Genomic DNA, 20081 nt, shown 5'->3' with positions numbered 1-20081 from the left:
TATAGGGCACTTAACAGCTCTGATAAATTTTAACAAATAAATGATCCAATTCTCCAAAATTAGTTCCAATCGTGTTATTTGCAGATTAAACCAACGATTCTACACTATCCAATTGTCCACAATTAGTTCCAATTGAGTTTTACAGAGAAAACAACAAGGGATCAAGTTCTTGTCATGTTTGTTACATAAATTTGCAGATTCTCATCATTTTCAATTTATATTGATGATAACACTTTGCAAAACAGATCTACAATTTCCAAACATCCAGATATCTCCGATAAGTTAAAATTTAATCGCCCGAAAGGTGAAATGGCAGTCAGTTTTACTAGTGGTAGCTTCTGGTAAATCTGATATGCACAGTGCATCTCACAGGATCTTTTCTTTTATCGTGAAACCATAAAAACACAACTATTTACTTGCAGATGTATGATTGATTGAATTTCCTTGTTGTGAATGAAGTGAGTGAGTGATTCACTTTTAACCGGTGAGTTTGTTTGGGACATTTTAAACATTGGATCCAAGGCCTTTCAAGATAGAAGTTAGAGCATTACCAATGGGCAAGGGGTAGCAATCCAGTATATATCTCTTGACTTGTAATGATGCAAATATCAGAAATGTTAAACAGACTTTAAAACGACAGATGACGCAAAAGCATCAGCAGCATCAGTCGGGCTTGTATTACACTGACGCTGTATATAGAGTTTGAAAATTTCATTGGTAGCGTCACCCATTCTAAATTTTGAACAAAATAGGCCCAATGGCACACGTTTGATGGGGGTTTTGAAAGGCAGAGTTAAAGGGTTACCAACGTCTACCTAGGATGTAAATTATTAAGTCATCATCGTATCCACTTCATACAATCTCACATCACCAGTGGCCTGCAAAGCAAATGCACGGTTTTTTTTCCATTTTACTCTCATATTGCATTTCTGTTGAAACAACTAACAGACGAACAATGAAAAACACCTTGAACTGTCTTTATTTGTCTAGATTATCCACAAAATCACATAAATACACAAATCAACAGGACTCGGTGATGAAAGCAACTAAAGGTAAAATTACAACGAATGAAACCGCTCAGATAAATAAAAGTATATTCTTCTCCATTTTTTCCTGACCCTTTCTTTACAGCAACGCTGAAAATTCAATGAGAAATGAGAGATTTTTCTCAAGAGTTGCCTAACTGCAATATTTGAAATTAATTATCATTTAGCTTGTTGGGAGAACTTTTCAAAATCAGTCGCTTGTCAGGAGAAGCAAGGACTAATCTGAAAAAAAAATACAGTAGTGTTATAGGCGATCAAAGCCAAGCATTTATCCGTGACTTAATACACAACTTTAGAGAGAGGGATCGTCGGAAATGCGCCTGTGCGGATAAACGATGCATTATATGTACAATATCTAGATGCATCACGTCAACGTAGCTGAAATATTTAAATTTTACGATGTGCATTGTTAAAAACATGTTTTAACTTTCATTAAACGCCAACGTATCCAGGACAGAGTGTTTATGATGGTCGTATGGGTCCAATACGACGTTTGAGCGCAGTTCCGACGAGTCCCATTCCTTAAATGTCTTAGAAAAATACATAGCGATGAAAGTTGGAAGTAATCTGCACATTTATGTTTTCCTTATTTTCAATCTTTTACATTCGACAATTAAATTGATAGTTTTTTTCTTGTTGAACATTAATGAAATGAATAACAGAACACCAGTTTTACCTCTGATAGTTTTTGTGGTGTAAAAGTGGCTGTATCAAAGGTTAACTGTCAGCAGCTAGCAGGTCATTTTTGTATCTGAAAACGAAAGAAAAGAAAATAGACTCACCTGTAGATGAGGGCAGATGTAACAGCGCCAGCAACTGGGCCGAGCCAGTAAGTCCAATGATACGTCCATTTGCCGGACACCACAGCAGGACCGAAAATTCTAGCTGGGTTCATACAAGCGCCGGAAACAGCGCCACTAAAAATAAAAAGAAACACAGATATGAAATTCATCTCCACGAAAATTATTTAAGTGTTTAATTTAGGACAATATAGATAACTTTCGTGGTTGAAATACAAAGTACTCGCCAAGCAAACACAACACAACACATCCATATTTTGTTGACAAACGAATTATAGTCTTGAGCGATAGCTGTGAACATAACACACACATTCGCAGAATGTTAGAATGACATCAAATACCTATTCTTAGACTGTTAGAATGATATCAAATACTCCATTCTCAGAATGTTAGAATGATATCAAATACCTCTAATTCGAACTTTGACCACCATGAATATATGTTCCTGCCTCGAATGAAAATATTGTATCTCGAAGTTTAATTCTGCTGTTTTTATTAAGTTATTTGGTTTCGTCCATTGTTTTTTTAAGTTTCGGGGGTAGCGGAGTTGTTTGTAATGTTGTATATTGCAACCTGGCGTTGTAATACTCTACATTCACGTCGGGATAACATATGTGCATGTACATTGGCGTGCGCGGCTCGTGTGCACACACACAGAGGACTGTACCAAGATGGAAACCAACATACCCGGCCAAAATACAGGCAACAACTGTAAGACCAATAACTAACGGTGCCAGAGTGCTTGGTCCTCTTTCCATTGAAACTTGCAAAGCTGTTGACACCAGTACCGTCGTGAGAATCCACTCACAAACAACTGTGCTTTCAAGCCCAACATCCACACCAGGTGTTAGGACGCCACCGTTTATGTATTCATATTGGCCTGACGTCAACAATACCTGAAAAAAATTTCCAATGGTTAATTGAAGCGATTACGAGCATTGCCATTTTCACCGTGGCTGGTTTCAGTTTCGCTATTTGGTCTTGCTATTCTCCATTTTATCAACATTTGTCCAAATACAAATTTGTACACTATACACGAACTGTCTGGGAACATTCTGTAATTATTACGCCCTAAGGTCTGCAAAATCGGGTAAGTGAAATCTGAAATTTGACAACTGCCAAGGGTTCATGTTTTAACGAAGCTCAGAGGGGATATCTTATTACTATCATGCCTCTCAAATAAGTATGTAACAGGTATACATAAATATGTTGTAAAATAGTTTCAAAGTTACATGAGCGTCACGATGGCCAGTTAACCAACTTGGGACTTGGTCGTTGTCCTTGAGCAAGGCACTTTCTTTGCTTCTCCCTTCATCAGGAAAATGGGTTTAACTTAGCTAGGACACAGTCCCTCAACACGCTTTGTTCTAAATAACAGCTACATTTTCTAAAAGCATGTTGAAATATCAAATGTTAATATCACATACACAGCGTATTACTAAGAAGTTGCAATGTTACTGTGGAAAAGCGAATTTTAATCCCACTAGAAGTATTTTGTCACTATAATTGTTTGATCTGAACCAGAAATTTTAATTTACAAAATAATAAGTTTACGGGAAATACATCCAAAGTATTAATGCAAATGGAGCTTGAAGCCATCATTGTCTGCTCTGCATTTTCATTGACATATATACACTGTATTTAATCTTCCATCATTGCTGTCTCTCTCATCTGCACTGCACTTAACCTGACGTCTAGAAGAATACTGAAAAGATGCTCAAAAGCCACAGCTAATGTTCAATGACAATCATTATTGATAAATATTTATAGACAAACAAGGTCTTGGCCCGGTATAATTTTGGTTGACATGAACACAGAGTGTCCTTTATCACACAATATTTGTAATCTTGCAGTCGACACATCGATTGAATCTTCTTCGATCAGAAATTCGTAATGTATTTAACTCTTGCTCACAAATACTATAAACTCAGATAGTATGACTTGGGGTACATCAAAATGATAAATTAAACAAAAATATAGACGCAAACAACATAACAGTTAAAAAGAGGATAGCTGTTATGGCTTAAGAAAGACCGCGAGCACAAAGGATGTAATCTTTGGAATTTATTCAGACTGTTAGAGCTTGCTGTGATTGCCGACTTTCTCTGCATTTAACGCTATGATCATTTTATTTTTGTGCTATGCTACTCTCCCAAAACTTGCCAACAACTCCGATGGCTCTGGATTTGATTGTATAATATTTCAAATTCATTTTCTTTAGTGTGAGGTCACCTCTTTAAACTAAATATATATCCATGCAAAAGCTATTTTGGCATGTGTATCACTCTCATCAATTTTAAATTAAGGTCTGGCTACCCTTTCAATCAAGCACGCCCTTCAATTATGTGCCTTCTTGTGCATAGCTTTAAATATAAACTACCTTTCCCAAATACAACTGCAGCACTCGTTACATTTAGATAGTTGTTAGGTCTTCAGATCCGAACATGGTATTTGATTATCATTTATACCATTGACAATTATCTTCCTCGGGGAATCGCCATGCGAGAGGATATCGGGATACAGAAACAGCGAGAGACTCCAAGTCTTCAAAGATAACACCGTTTGTTTCTTACAAATGGATGCTACATATTGCCAGATAGTTCCTTCGCTCAAGATGTTGTCCCTTCGTCTGAGCTGGTTTTCGTAAAAACACCTTCTATATACAATTCAATCTGTACAATCTTTATTTACATACAAATGAAATGCAAAGTCTCTCCCTGACGTATTTGGTGCCAAGGTACCTACATGTATCAATGGCCAACACCATAAACACGAGAACAGTATGTACTTGCTAGATTTCTCACATAACATATAGCCATCGCACATAATTAACAAGTCTGAACCTGATTATTGACCTTTATGCAGAATTGACGTCAAAGTCAATGACCTCTCTAACATTATCATCGGCACACAATTTATGAATCTACAGTCGATATAAAATCTCTCCTATTACACGTTCACATAATTGTGAAAAGCCTACCACTGATTGGTCTTGGACTAAGGTACGATTCTGAGAGTGGCTAGGCGCTATGGGGGGTGGACCATTTGATATCCTGGGGGGGGGGGGTTGGAGATTTGGGGGAAAAAAGATGCCAGGTGGAGTTGCTCGAAAAAATAAATCTGGCTTTAAGTGGCTGATGGAAAAACAATTATGGACCATTGCGACTCGGAAAAAAAATCTTGGCAATTGTTCGATGCACACTGCAGCATCAATAAAAATCAAGCAGTAGCTCTGGAGTTTTATAAAGCATAAACCATTTCAAGCTTGAGGAACAATAACTTAGAATTTATTAAACGAGGAACTGAAATAAATACACAAACAAAAACACTGAAAAATTGTCAAAAGTTACAGCTACTATCACTGTAGCTTTCAGCAACTGAAAAACTGAAAACAAGAACTCGTCTGAAGTGGTCTCATTGTTGAGGAAGATTTTCGCACTATTTCAGACGGCTTTTCTCTCAGTCATCTCCTTTATATTCTAAATCACTGAATATGAACAATTGTACAGTATACATGACCTTCTGATTAGAGGAACTATGCTGAAATTGAAATTGCTCACCAGTGTTTTCCAGAAATGTGTAAATCTGAATGTATGGATTTTGTCAAAATACCACAAGAAGAGACACAGCCTGCAATGAACTGGGTCAAGTGGACTCAGTCAGTCAAGTGGACTGTTCAACTTGCTAATATCACTCAAACCAGGACACTTGTCAGACAATGACATATTTTTTTCAAGCACAAGTAAATGCCATAAATGTACATGATTTTACAAATATATGTAGGATACCATCATCTCTTCTGATGACAACAGTGATGTTCTCAGAAAAGTTTTCACTGTAAGTTTGTTAATGCTTAATGTAGAACTCAGTAATCAGGTTGTTTGATTTGTATTTTCAGTGTGTTACCCATGGTATAAATAAGATCTATAAACTGATATTTTTGTAAAGTGAATAAAAAATGTACATGTATTTACATATCTTTATTTAGTTTCTTGAATATAGTCTGTGTGCGATAGAACAGCATCTTGTTACAGAGTGTGAAAAACCAAGCAAACAAACATTGCACCGAAATTTGGTAAAAAACAAAAAAATATCTCGAAGAAGGAAAGTGAAAAAAAAGTTGCCAGTATATGCCCTGTAGAAAAAAAAAATTCATGGTGAAGCAGGTGGGAAAAAAAATAATGGCTCTCCACCAATCTTCCAAGCCCCCCCCCCAGGATATCAAATGGTCCACCCCTTACCGTCGTATCCCTCCCCTAATGTCTCGACCTGAGGTACGATTCTGAGTGTGGCTAGGCGCTATTACCGTGGTACCCCTCCCCTAATGTCTCGACCTGAGGTACGATTCTGACAGTGGCTAGGCGCTATTACCGTCGTACCCCTCCTCTAATGTCTCGACCTGAGGTACGACTCTGAGAGTGGCTAGGCTAAATTACCATCACACCCCTCTCCGTATACCTGAGTCTTCACCCCATAGGTAGCAACTATGTGGTGACTTGTTATTCGTACGTTAGAGCATGACATAAGCTATGATAGGGTTTTATATCTTTCAACATTCTTATTTGCCTGAATGTGATCAAATTAACACGAATAAATCATAAATTCATCAATTAAATCTAGGGCTTTGGTAAATTATTAATTCAGGGTTTTTTGTAGAATAATTGTGATGAGTCAGTTGACTTTTGATGGCATTCAGAGCACGTACATACACACACACATACACTTGTTTTGTTATATGATATAAGAACATATCTAATCTGAAAAACGTGTTTTTCTGCATAAACGTGTTATAAAACGTGTTATAAAGAAATCACTCCGTTTTGAACAACAGTCAGACTTCATAATTAATGTCAAATAAAAAACAATCGCCTACCATATTTTTGAAAACCATGTAATCGGAACTTCACAATGTTTTTATTTGGACTATTTTTTTGCAATATCCATGAATTGGATCGTCATAACGTCGTGAATTTGAATTGTCAACAATATCATGATTGATGTCTAAAATGCAGACATAATTGAATTGTCGACAACAGCATTGCTACTTGACTAACTACAGAGGCTAAGTTGAAAAAGCAAACAATAGGCATTTCAATTGACATCAACTGTAGATGCATAAAAAGATGAACCTTTCGTCTCTGTCTATTGTTGTATCTTTTGATGATAACTTCAGATTGGGAATGTTTACTTGTTTTAAATTGTGACCAAAAAGAGAGTAATCAAACATGTGGTAAACGTTTTTTTTTTATTTTTTTGCAAACCGTGATCGAGTAAGTGTTAAGCATCCATTTCCTGAAAAGCAGAGTCCCTCTACCTCGTGAAATTTTCCAGACCCTTAAATTAAAGCATATTTGTGTAAATTTGAAGGCCAAATAATTGCTGGTACCATTTATTTCACAAATATCCATGCCAATCGATTCGAAACAGAAATAATTTCAAACCCGTAATATAATTTGATCTTAATAGGTGTTTTTGAAATTTAAATCGGGCTTTTCAACAAAATTTTTACAGGGTTTAATAGCCAGGCTTTGATTTGAATCTCTGTAATGAGAACTTAATTTTTTCAAAATAAAATTACAAATTTACATTCGCTGTAATCTCTTAACAGTAAAAGGAGTCATTTACCCAGATGAGTATGGCCCCACACAGCGCTCCAACCAATTGAAAGATGACATAGAAAATGGCCGTAGACACTGCCATTCCACCAGAGCAAAGTACGCCTAAGGTGATTGCTGGGTTAATATGACCACCACTGTAAGATATCAAATTAAAAGAGCGTTTATACATTATTGTAAAGTATTTACAATTTTCGAAATGACGGCAGAAAAGAGAGAGAAAAAATCGTTTCAATAATTCAGGACATTGAATGACTAGTCTCCGCAAGAGTGTATGATTGCATTGAATCAAGACGAACGTATTCACAGCTTATTTATACTTCTGAGAATACAGTAACCGATAAACGATCTACGATAAAATTGTAATGCGGCGTTTTGCTAAAAGATGAACTCGACAAGAGCGAGCATGGAGTAGCGACTTCCAAGGAAAAATCAAAATCAAATAGTGAAGCAATCGTGTCAAAAATGTTCAATTCTTCATCAAGATATCGTATTAGACATTGCAGGTAAAGACATAGACAACAATGTTTTATGCAATGTTTAGTTTTGTTCTTGCTATACCGCACTTACCGAAGTGTGTTGTTGTGCAATAAAGTGATTAAGGTACCGTTCAGTTTTTACGGCCGGGGGGGGGGGGGGGCGGCAAAATCCAGGGGGGGGGGTCATCAAATTTTGGAATCCGCAAAGGGGGGTCATCACTTTTTCACTGGTAGGAAAGGGGGGGGGGTCACCACATTTTCAAAAACATAATACCAACAATAAAGTTCACTTTATGCCATTGCCATGATCGACCCTCTTTACCGGCGCGCCGCCTTCGGCGGCCCACTACAATAAATATACATTATGTATTACCCATGACCCTCTTAACGGGCAGACGCCTTTGGCGGCCCACTCCAAATTAGGTTTACTTTATGCAATGGCCATGATCGACCCTCTTTACCGACGGGCCGCCTGCGGCGGTCCACTCCAATAAATTTACTTTATGTAATACCCCACGGCAATCTTAATGGCCGTGCGCCTTCAGCGGCCTGTCCAGTAAAGTCTACTTTATGCAATAGCCATGATCGACCCTCTTTACCGGCGGGCCACCTTTGGTGGCCCACTAGAATAAAGTTGACTTTACGTAATGGCCCATGACCCTCTTAACCGGAGGGCTGCCTTTGGCGAACCACTCCAATAAAGTTCACTTTATACAATGTCCATGGACATGAGTTGTCTATGGAAATGAAGTTAAAAATTGCCTTACAGTCGTCCTAATTAACAGACGTTTCAATGGATGTGGCTGAGAAGTTTGTGCACTGGCATCTCTGCTACACGAATAAAGTGTGCTGCGTACCGGAGTTCAAATCCAAACCATGCGGGTAAATTTGACATATGGGTTTTAGTTATTTTTAAAGCCCCCACTCAATTATCAGATTTATCTAATATAAATATTAGTAACTTGATGAAAGATTCAATGGAAAACAAAAGAATGACAAACTGTTAATGGGCTATTGACACATTTGCTAATGCGAGAACCTGGGATTGAGAAGGGCGCCTTTAAGCGGGGGGGGGGGGGTATCAATTTTTTTCGTTTGACAAAGGGGGGTCATCTTTTTTTCACGAAAAATGCAGGGGGGTCTATATTTTTTTGAACACCGGCGACAAGATTTTGCCGCCCCCCCCCCCAGCGTAAAAACTGAACGCTCCCTAAAGCGTATTACGGCGAATGTTCAACCTCAGAGCTCCTGTACGGAATCACTAACAACACTTTATGACATTATGGATCAACTGAAGTTCACTCGATGGAGGGCGCGCTTACAGTCCAATATACTCAACGATTTTTATAACCCAGCAAAGATGACTTGATTTATTTTCATGACATACTGATTACATGCGATTTTTTTAACACTTGGCCCGACTTTGATGACTGATATTTGCGTAAGAATTATGTTTTGTCGATTTCAGTTGCTGAAGGGTACCGTCATCTTTAACGCATGTCGGTTGAAGATATTTTGTGAACTGCATTTAGATCTCAGTATTTTGGAAATACAGGTTGATACAAGAAGGTAAAAATGGTGAAAAACCAGGAAAATGATAGTTTTGTAACATCAGTGCATTTCAGGCTGATGAAGTTACTGTATCAATTATTTCAGAGATTAATGCAGAGTAAATATTCAATGTTTGTCATAAAATTTAAGACACAATACTCAACTATATGTCTTTGGTTCCTAGTGTTTCTTTGTATATATGCTCTTTAACAAAATGTAACCTTACCTTGGTTGTCCAAGTCCAGCTATGACACTGACGACAATAAATCCCTGGGTCAGAGCAGAAACGCTCAGCCGCAATGCAGGGTCTATCTTTCCGTCCAGGAATCCCACAACACTGCTAAGCGAACCTACGAAGACAAAAATCATTGTACCCACGAATTCAGCAAAAATGGGTCGAATCCAATTTTGCATGACATCAAACGCTGTCGATGTTTCACTACGCTGAGTTTCGTCATGCTCAAGCTCAAATATTTGACGTTCGCTTTTCGACATGCTGTTTGCCTCTATAAATGCCACTGTACAGGTATACCTGCGTGTTTTGTAAAACACTACCATGAGTAGCTGGGTTAATCCACTCTCACACAGGTATGAGTTTCACTCAACGTCAAGTTGACAATACTCTCAACAAGCTTGGTATAAAGCCGGAGGAATTCTGGCTATGACTATGACTCAAACGCATTGCTGAACAAAAATATGATCCATCTTCGACAAATAGGGAAAAGAATTGACACTATTTTGATTTCTTCAGTTAAGAGCGTTCAGTCATTATGACCAGGCGTTAGGCAAGTAAATTCTTCTTGTGCCTTCTCCTTGTGTCTTAATTATAAACCCTTCTCCTGTGTCTTAATTATAAACCCTTCTCCTGTGTCTAATTATAAACCTTTCTCCTGTGTCTTAATTATAAACCCTTCTCCTTGTGTCTAAATTATAAACCTTCTCCTTGTGTCTAAATTATAAACCCTTCTCCTTGTGTCTTAATTATAAACCCTTCTCCTGTGTCTTAATTATAAACCCTTCTCCTGTGTCTAAATTATAAACCCTTCTCCTATGTCTTAATTATAAACCCTTCTCCTGTGTCTTAATTATAAACCCTTCTCCTATGTCTTAATTATAAACCCTTCTCCTGTGTCTAAATTATAAACCCTTCTCCTGTGTCTTAATTATAAACCCTTCTCCTTGTGTCTTAATTATAAACCCTTCTCCTTGTGTCTTAATTATAAACCCTTCTCCTTGTGTCTTAATTATAAACCCTTCTCCTATGTCTTAATTATAAACCCTTCTCCTTGTGTCTTAATTATAAACCCTTCTCCTTGTGTCTTAATTATAAACCCTTCTCCTATGTCTTAATTATAAACCCTTCTCCTATGTCTTAATTATAAACCCTTCTCCTATGTCTTAACTATAAACCCTTCTCCTATGTCTTAATTATAAACCCTTCTCCTTGTGTCTTAATTATAAACCCTTCTCCTTGTGTCTTAATTATAAACCCTTCTCCTTGTGTCTTAATTATAAACCCTTCTCCTTGTGTCTTAATTATAAACCCTTCTCCTGTGTCTTAATTATAAACCCTTCTCCTTGTGTCTTAATTATAAACCCTTCTCCTATGTCTTAATTATAAACCCTTCTCCTGTGTCTAAATTATAAACCCTTCTCCTATGTCTTAATTATAAACCCTTCTCCTGTGTCTTAATTATAAACCCTTCTCCTATGTCTTAATTATAAACCCTTCTCCTGTGTCTTAATTATAAACCCTTCTCCTTGTGTCTTAATTATAAACCCTTCTCCTTGTGTCTTAATTATAAACCCTTCTCCTTGTGTCTTAATTATAACCCTTCTCCTTATGTCTTAATTATAAACCCTTCTCCTTGTGTCTTAATTATAACCCTTCTCCTTGTGTCTTAATTATAAACCCTTCTCCTATGTCTTAATTATAAACCCTTCTCCTATGTCTTAATTATAAACCCTTCTCCTATGTCTTAACTATAAACCCTTCTCCTATGTCTTAATTATAAACCCTTCTCCTTGTGTCTTAATTATAAACCCTTCTCCTTGTGTCTTAATTATAAACCCTTCTCCTATGTCTTAATTATAAACCCTTCTCCTGTGTCTAAATTATAAACCCTTCTCCTATGTCTTAATTATAAACCTTCTCCTGTGTCTTAATTATAAACCCTTCTCCTATGTCTTAATTATAAACCCTTCTCCTGTGTCTTAATTATAAACCCTTCTCCTTGGTCTTAATTATAAACCCTTCTCCTTGTGTCTTAATTATAAACCCTTCTCCTTGTGTCTTAATTATAAACCCTTCTCCTTATGTCTTAATTATAAACCCTTCTCCTTGTGTCTTAATTATAAACCCTTCTCCTTGTGTCTTAATTATAAACCCTTCTCCTATGTCTTAATTATAAACCCTTCTCCTATGTCTTAATTATAAACCCTTCTCCTATGTCTTAATTATAAACCCTTCTCCTATGTCTTAATTATAAACCCTTCTCCTTGTGTCTTAATTATAAACCCTTCTCCTTGTGTCTTAATTATAAACCCTTCTCCTTGTGTCTTAATTATAAACCCTTCTCCTTGTGTCTTAATTATAAACCCTTCTCCTGTGTCTTAATTATAAACCCTTCTCCTTGTGTCTTAATTATAAACCCTTCTCCTATGTCTTAATTATAAACCCTTCTCCTTGTGTCTTAATTATAAACCCTTCTCCTTGTGTCTTAATTATAAACCCTTCTCCTATGTCTTAATTATAAACCCTTCTCCTGTGTCTTAATTATAAACCCTTCTCCTGTGTCTTAATTATAAACCCTTCTCCTTGTGTCTTAATTATAAACCCTTCTCCTTGTGTCTTAATTATAAACCCTTCTCCTTGTGTCTTAATTATAAACCCTTCTCCTTGTGTCTTAATTATAAACCCTTCTCCTGTGTCTTAATTATAAACCCTTCTCCTTGTGTCTTAATTATAAACCCTTCTCCCTGTGTCTTAATTATAAACCCTTCTCCTTGTGTCTTAATTATAAACCCTTCTCCTGTGTCTTAATTATAAACCCAATCCAATAAAACAACATGATGATGATCCCTGAGAATATAATAATTATCTCATGACCCACTTTTTAACTGGTCGGATAGTTTTGAAAAAGACCTCATTCTTCTCTATGATAAGATGGCCCAACTTCTTTGCAGCTATCCAATTTGAGAAGACTTCCTTTTGCTTAGTAAATAACTAATTTGGTAATATTAATACTATCCAATTATTATTAAATTCAAATATGTAAAAAAAATATGAAAAATTAAATTTTAATATTTACTGGTGTTATCTTTCAAAACCATGGCTGCAAATATACAATTTTAATATTCTTTGGAAAAAATATTAAGTAAGGGAGTTATCATGAAATTTGAACTAAATATCTTGATTCTAACACTTGAAACTTGAGATTAACTCTGAAAAAGAATTGGTGCAAAAATAGCCATCTTAAGGCACCGGCACATAGCAATCAATTTGTTGACTTTCCTCTGCAAATGCAGGTACATGTAGGTTAAAGCGCAGTGGTCGTCGCGCTGCGCGTGCGTGATTTTTTTGTTGATAAACATAAATTTTTGTAAACATAAGTCTTCTCAACTTCAATAGGAGTGAGATGGAGCAGTCTCCCACTTTGTTAAAGGCCTTTGTAAGACTCAACATCATGCAATAGTAAAATATTAAGATCGGAAACGAACTTCAGTGGTGTATTTCTATCTATAAACTCGTGTAGAACTACGAGCATTGGGACACTACACTCAGCACAGTATGTCGCTGAGTTTACTGCACGCAGACACAGTGAACAAAAAGGTTTGATCGCGCGCGATCACGTTGGTTGTACACAATGCTATGTACAGTACAGTGAAAATACATAACTAAAATGATCAACATTGCCTATATATGTAGACCAGCAACAAGCACAATGCCTAACACAAAAATTACACTCAAGACCATGATCGGCAAGCCAGAGCAGGACACGGGAGATGTTGGGAGACGGTCTCCGCGTTGACGTACACGGATATAGAGAATCCGGTCCCACAACGTATACCGGCCGGCGACGACTTGGCCCACAACCATCTGTTGATCACCATGTCTTACTGCTCCTAGTATTACGTGGTAAGAAATAGTAAAATGACAGGAAACAATAGACAAAACGAGCGGGTTTTCGCGGCATTTGGCAGGAAAATTGCACGGCTACACCGTGCATAGACGTATCGAGAGATCCTGTGCCCCGGTCCTGTGCACGGTCATGGCAGTGATCCAACCGCTAGCTGGTGTAGGCCTACCGGTGATGGGCAAACTTCGTTGTTGTACCTGCTGATTGCCGGGTAGGTCTGAATCCTCTTTCAAGTGAGATAACCCCCACATAACAAGAAGACCTATGAAAGGTCCTTCGCTTGACTTGATGCCTGTACTCGGAATTCTCGTTTGCATCCCAAAACGGGGTAAACTTTGTAGTTGAGTTGGATTCTCCACAGCCGAGTGTAGCGTGCCATATACCCGGTTTGACACGGACGTTCATACAGACCACGGAACGGAACAGATGCAGAGATGCTTCTTGCTGCAGCGGGCATTGCTCTGCGAGCTGTAGATTTCTGTAGTTTGGGTTGTTGTCTTTGTACTCCTGTCGGGCCTCTTGAAATGAAAGCTCTCGTCCTTGCTAGCGATGTCGAAAACTAGAGCCCGGTCGTTGATAGTCTGTTGGCGTATACATGCGTACATGCGTACGTCTAGCTCTATGGCTCGAGCGATAACAGTAGCCGAGCCCCATTCAACTGATTCAAGAAAATCATGAGCAAATGTGATCTCAATCCAGCGTGCAATTATTGTTCAATATTCAGCAGATATTTAACTTAGATTAATTGACCTTTTATTGCGTGTTACATTTGGTTAGTTGGTATACTTGTGACAGATCAGCCGCCATTTTAACAAGCGGCAATATCGCAAACATTACAATCAACCCGTAACATGTGCGGCGTTCTTGGATTTGTTTACAACAGAGGGGGACCCCCTCAGGAGGATGCGCAGCGCGACGACCACTGCGCTTTAAGGTAAATGATTTCATAAACTTTTGAAGCATTAATTAATATAATTTAAGTAAACACAAATGATGTCACAAATTTGGAGGAAGCACGGTGAGTATAGGCAGGCTATAACTGAAATAGAAAGTTGAGAATACGTAAGGCACCAGAAGTTTTCAATAAAATCATAATTGTGTTTATATTGCCAATATGAACAGGTAGTTCAATGTGATTAAAACTATTAGTGAGAGGCGACAGCAAGAGAATACCGCGCAGGTACAGACGTCGCCGTACTCTGCATCCGATTCTAATCAGATTGCATGTGTTTATGGCTTTATTGAATGCTTCAAAATATATTATTCCCTGATACAAGTTACCATGGTGATTTACAATATCAGCTGGTATAGTAAAGTACAGTGCACATAACATCTCAACTATGACAGCAAGAGGCGATTGTTGTTAATTCACATTGATGTACACGTCGACAACCGTTGCAGTCCATGGAGATATCCCATTCCACGGTGGTAGAAACCTTTCCCATTTCCCATTTATGTCCAAAACTACTAGGTAGACCTTCCTTAGTGTTTGATACCGTAGTGAATTGGAAAGCATCCTTCTTCTGTAAGGCTATGTACATTGGTTTGAGGATGAAATCGATATTTGATGTTGAGTGTATGGTAGAGTGTGACAGGGTTTTTTCAGTAGGGGCTGTCACGTAAAAAACACTTAGTTCAAACAATGTCTCGCACTGACCCGACATTCTCCTTCAAACTTTCCGGTCACTTTTACCTGTTAATAACTTTCGGTCGAATCAAGTGTTGCGATTGCCAGTTGATTTCTGCATTAAAAGTTTCATAACTAGGGGCTGTGTTGTTACTCGCACTTTAAAATGGATGCTGACTGTGCCAGACTGAAAACCATGTCAGTTTTTAAATACTAATCATTAAATTGTCTGCCAACGCTTCACTTCTTCTAGACATAAATTGTATAGCTGATGAGCATAGGTCTTTCTGTAGCTCCAAGTCTATGTCTTTCTGTAGCTCCAAGTCTATGTTTTTTTTTTCCAAAAATTTTCCTCAGACTATCATATTGTGCATTTTTCATTTTCCTGAAAAATCAAAGAGAGAACGAAACATGATTACCACTTTTCTGTCGAAATGTCAAAAATTTCAAACCCGATAATGTGAAACGCTTTCGAACTAATGAATTTCTTCATGTCGTTATCTTTATTTGATATGTTGACATGTCTTTATGGTTGGTTGAAATGCACATTGTGGTGAAAATAACTTGGTTGAACTGAACATAGAAATTGTGCCCAGCTCAACCGATGAGGGCGGTATCAGTCTTAAAATGTTCGGCAAGACGATAGAAACCCAAGGAGCGGCCAACGGAAATGCTTGTCTGATGGTGGATAGTTAACATTCGGTACACACATGAATGCACATTGGTCACAAGGCGTTCATTGTCTTGTACTGCTGATATTATGTTTCAATGTTACGGGCTCTCCCAAGCGGCACTCAGCTCATTCCGAAGGGCAGGTTCTTTAACAAACGGTAGCAACTCCTGGAGAGTCTGTTGGGAAACCAAGAGCTCCGGTGTTGACGTCCTACAGCAACAGGTAGGGTCCAAAAGGATTCGAGATGGTTATCACTGGTAAATTTATGCTAGCCTTCGGGATTTTTGCAGCAATCGTTCTGCAAGAAATCCGTGCTGAGTTGACCGTCAGCGACGAGGATGCTTGGCCTACCAAGATTGCCGTACCAAAGCTTAAGGTTCGAGAAGTCGTCCAACTTGGGTTAGCGGATGTGTCGGACGATTTACCACGAATCACCGAGAGCAACTGCGATCTCGAATGCTTGACCGACGAGATGAACAAGATTGTAGACAGCAACCGCCTGTACGAGTTGTACTCCTTCGAAACTATGCACGCAAATGGGCAAGTGGAGTTGACCGTTGTCGACGTCGAGAAAATTGAACGGCGCGGCGGAGATATGGAACGTAGCAATCGCAGCGACCGGAAAACAAGAAAGAAGCGACAGATTTTTGGCTACGACACCAGATTTGAGGTATCCGATAGCGAGTACCTAGGGGAACCACCGTTTAGCGTTGTCGTGAAGCTCTCCACCGGATGCAGCGGGACGCTCATCGGAAAGCGACACGTCTTGACCGCAGCGCAGTGTGTCCATAATGGGAAGGCGTACGTAAGGGCCGTGAAGAAGTTGCGCGTCGGAATACGCAAGGTTGTAGCGTCGGATTTGCGATTCGAAGATGCTGAAGATGCCCAAGAATTCAAATGGATCAAGGTATCAGAGGTTTTTATTCCCCAGGGTTGGAAGAAATACGGAGCAAGTAAATTGAACATCGAACATAATTACGCCGTTCTCAAATTAAAGGAAGACTATGATGGTGATAGCATGGATTTTGGTGTAGCGGCTTCTACTTCTCTCCACCCAGATCGACGTGTTCACTTTGCTTCTTATGACAACCCCGAGACTTCGGAGCTGATGTATCGATATTGTCCGATCCTCGACAACAACGACGATGAGATGTACCATCACTGCGACGCCGAGGAAGCAAGCGTCGGCGCCGGCGTCTACATCAGACTGTGGGACAACAAAGAGCACCAATGGGCGAGAAAAGTTATCGGAGTCTTTAACGGACATAGATGGATCGACGAGGGAAAGCATGGATACGCCACCGATTACAACGTAGCCGTTGTAATCACCCCTCTGAAATATGCACAGATATGTCTGTGGCTTCAGAATGATAATATCCATTGCGGTGACATTCAATACAGTGACATTTAATTGGTTAGGAAATTAAGTTTTCATTAACATGATGATGGTGGTGGTGGTAGTACAGACGTTTTCGTTTATGATAACTTTTTGAATGACACTTAAATTAAGTGTTGAGCAAGTTTCGAAGTTGTTTGTTCTTTGACAATTTGAAAGTGTATTTAGAGGTTATAATCGATGTACAAATGTACAAACTAAACAGTGACGTGGTCTACTTTCAGCAACGGCAATAAACCGTGATACCTTGTACAACAGTTTGCGAAATTAAAAGGTCACATTTTGTTTTCAAACGGGCAGGAATGTGTTTTAGGGTTACTGACAGCTCAATAGTGGATGGTACTGAACCGTGTCTTACAGGGACTGCACACTCTTTATCAGCCATTCAGTGTCGTAAATCATCCTTGTATCATTAGATTCGTCGTCTTTTCGATAGTCGCACACTCATTCCTCCGACACTCACACTGCTCAAGTTTTAGTCGAGTGTCGGAAGCAAATCGTCATATCCTTATCAGTGAAATTTCATTAAATTGGAAGGGGAGGAGAAGCCTTGAATTGGACAAACTCTATTTTCAAACATTTTAATATATTCGAGACATTTTACACTTTTGAGTGTCAATGTCAAATCTTTTTCTGTCGTCCGACGAAAGAATTAAACCATTGGATTAGAAACCGCGCCCAAATGTCCTCACCGTTTTCGATCTAGAGTGACCCGCTCAAAAGACTGTGCATGGTCATTGTAAAAGCAAAACCAAGGAATGTCACTTTCAAACATTCAGCCGACCTTTCAACCCCAAGGGATTCGGCAGTACAGTGGATTCCTTTCAAAAATGCCAAGTTCACATACTCATAGGACAATTTGAAATGGACTTGTTCGTAAATCGATCGGAGCAAACTTGGATGTTAGAAAGAAATGTAATCTATTTATATTCATGCCAAGGTTTAAGCCGATCACTTTCACCAGTAATTGCACGTACAGAATATTCTGTCACCATGTTTAGCTAACAGAATCACCGCTATTGAAACGACTCTGTCAACTGAAGAACAATCGAGGTAATTAGACGCCATCGATGACTTTTGGCAAGTCACAATTGCGCAATCTTTATGGAGGCTTTGGTCAGGCATTTTTTTTTCGGAATTCGAAAGCTTTGTTCTTTGTTAGCGCCTTTACATGCCGGTATTAAAAGTGGAGAGTGAATTTTTTGTCTCACGTATTGAAGAACTTTTAGGCGACCTACCAGCTAAGGGTGACCTCTACATGAAATCCTCGAGACATGCATGCTTGCTTGTGGCAAGAATTTCAATATGCTTAGCTTCTGGACTTCTGGCTTGAAGGACATTGAATTAACTCGTTACGATCCCTGTTATTTTTTATTCAGCTTGAAGTCGACGGGTCAGAAAGACCTCGGGCAAGTCTGAAGTTTCGAGTTTAAAGAGCGTCCTTTAAGCCTACATTACTGCTTTATGTAACCGCACAGACGCATTTTACATCAACGTCGTTATCGATATTCCAAAGTGCTTTTTAAAACAGTCCATGACTTGATCGAGCAATACTGGACACCGGATAACACTTACAGTGTCTCTTTACCGCTATGCATAGTCCTTAAAATGAGGCTATTCTTCGCATTGAACTGTATAACGACCCACGCGTGTCCAGTGGCCTTCCGTTCATTTTATCAGAAGTCCACCTAATGTACAAATATCGCCAATTTCCGACGCTTGCCCTCAATTCAGTAACTTTATTCCTGTCTAGTCTAGTCTCTAAAAAAGTAGGTTTCCTATTGACAAGTCCTATTATGAGACTGGATATGACATTTCAAAGAGATGCAAGTCGCTATTGTCACGTTAACCAATAAGGTAAACAGTTTATCTGAAGTGATTGTCGACCTTTGACCCTAATAGGACCCGTAAAACGGCCAAGGCGTGCCTTGAATGTAGATTCGGGTACTTACACTGTTGCAGGGAAAGTAGTCAAAATACGCATTAACGACCCCTGCAGGCAGATATACACGAGATTCGGGTACAATGCACGGTAAAAATCTTGAGCCAAAAGGCGAATGCTTCAATGAGCGATTTCTACCCAATTAGAATGTATACCCACCAGACGAGGGAGTTTGCAATTCGATTTATATCAATACATGTATCTTACGTTTAAAAGTTGCCTTTACCGTATTTTGCGCACCTTAGAAGGTAAAGGTAGGTTTCAAAGTTGTCAGACGTAAATTTAAAGTCCGGGACCGAGCATTGTAAACGGTGGAGTAGGTCATATGTACTCGGCTAGGGCAGTGGAAGTGAAACAGACGACGAAAGACAACCTTGGTAAATCTATTGCAGAATGCTCAACAGTGGCTTTTCCCCCAATTATCACGTCAATAATTTATGCTGCTATTTCGATACCCCCACACGCCATTTAATTTATTCTAAACCCAAAGTTTGCCCATTATTCAAACGCCCGCGCCCTTGTTTAGCATCAACATTGACCCGAGTAATGTGTATGTATGTATGTATGTATGTATGTATGTATGTATGTATGTATGTATGTATGTATGTATCCATGTATGTGTGTATCTATGTACATGTGTATATAGATGTATGTAGAGAGGTGTATTTTAATGGTAATGGATGCACGACTTTACAAAGGCAAGTAGGGTGTATTGTCAAGGTGTTTAGACCTCCCTCAAAGACTGTCGGAGGGAGATAACCTACCTGTGAAATCCGGTGAAGATGTAATGAGGAATTGATGAATACATTTGCT

At 38.7% G+C, this 20081-nt stretch overlaps 2 protein-coding genes across 2 annotated transcripts; one reads left to right on the top strand and one right to left on the bottom strand.

Moving 5' to 3' along the window:
- Positions 1-963: 963 nt before the first annotated feature.
- Positions 964-10075, bottom strand: LOC139150879 (aquaporin-like). The gene is made up of 5 exons (XM_070723316.1): positions 9718-10075; positions 7472-7598; positions 2534-2742; positions 1829-1963; positions 964-1268 (listed from the first exon to the last, which is right to left on the bottom strand). Exons 1-5 carry the CDS (start codon positions 10047-10049, stop codon positions 1199-1201), a joined length of 873 nt encoding a protein of 290 aa, XP_070579417.1. The 5' UTR covers positions 10050-10075; the 3' UTR covers positions 964-1198.
- A 5855-nt stretch (positions 10076-15930) lies between these two features.
- On the top strand, positions 15931-17623 carry LOC139150808 (serine protease 23-like). Its single transcript, XM_070723204.1, has one exon. The coding sequence runs from the start codon at positions 16175-16177 to the stop codon at positions 17339-17341; it is 1167 nt and encodes a 388-aa protein (XP_070579305.1). The 5' UTR covers positions 15931-16174; the 3' UTR covers positions 17342-17623.
- The last annotated feature ends 2458 nt before the right edge of the window (positions 17624-20081 follow it).

Source organism: Ptychodera flava, chromosome 15 (genome assembly GCF_041260155.1).
Source record: "Ptychodera flava strain L36383 chromosome 15, AS_Pfla_20210202, whole genome shotgun sequence".
Classification (NCBI taxonomy): domain Eukaryota; kingdom Metazoa; phylum Hemichordata; class Enteropneusta; family Ptychoderidae; genus Ptychodera; species Ptychodera flava.
The sequence above is the reverse complement of the archived record's forward strand: the minus strand, read 5'-3'. Positions and strand labels throughout refer to the sequence as shown.

Coding starts and splice junctions, on each gene's coding strand:
- LOC139150879 (XM_070723316.1), bottom strand. CDS start 10,049: ATGGTAGTGTTTTACAAAACACGCAGGTATACCTGTACAGTGGCATTT. Junction 2,743..7,471: donor GTGGGGCCATACTCATCTGG/GTAAATGACTCC, acceptor AATTTTTTTCAG/GTATTGTTGACGTCAGGCCA. Junction 1,269..1,828: donor ACATCTGCCCTCATCTACAG/GTGAGTCTATTT, acceptor TTTTTTTTTCAG/ATTAGTCCTTGCTTCTCCTG.
- LOC139150808 (XM_070723204.1), top strand. CDS start 16,175: ATGGTTATCACTGGTAAATTTATGCTAGCCTTCGGGATTTTTGCAGCA.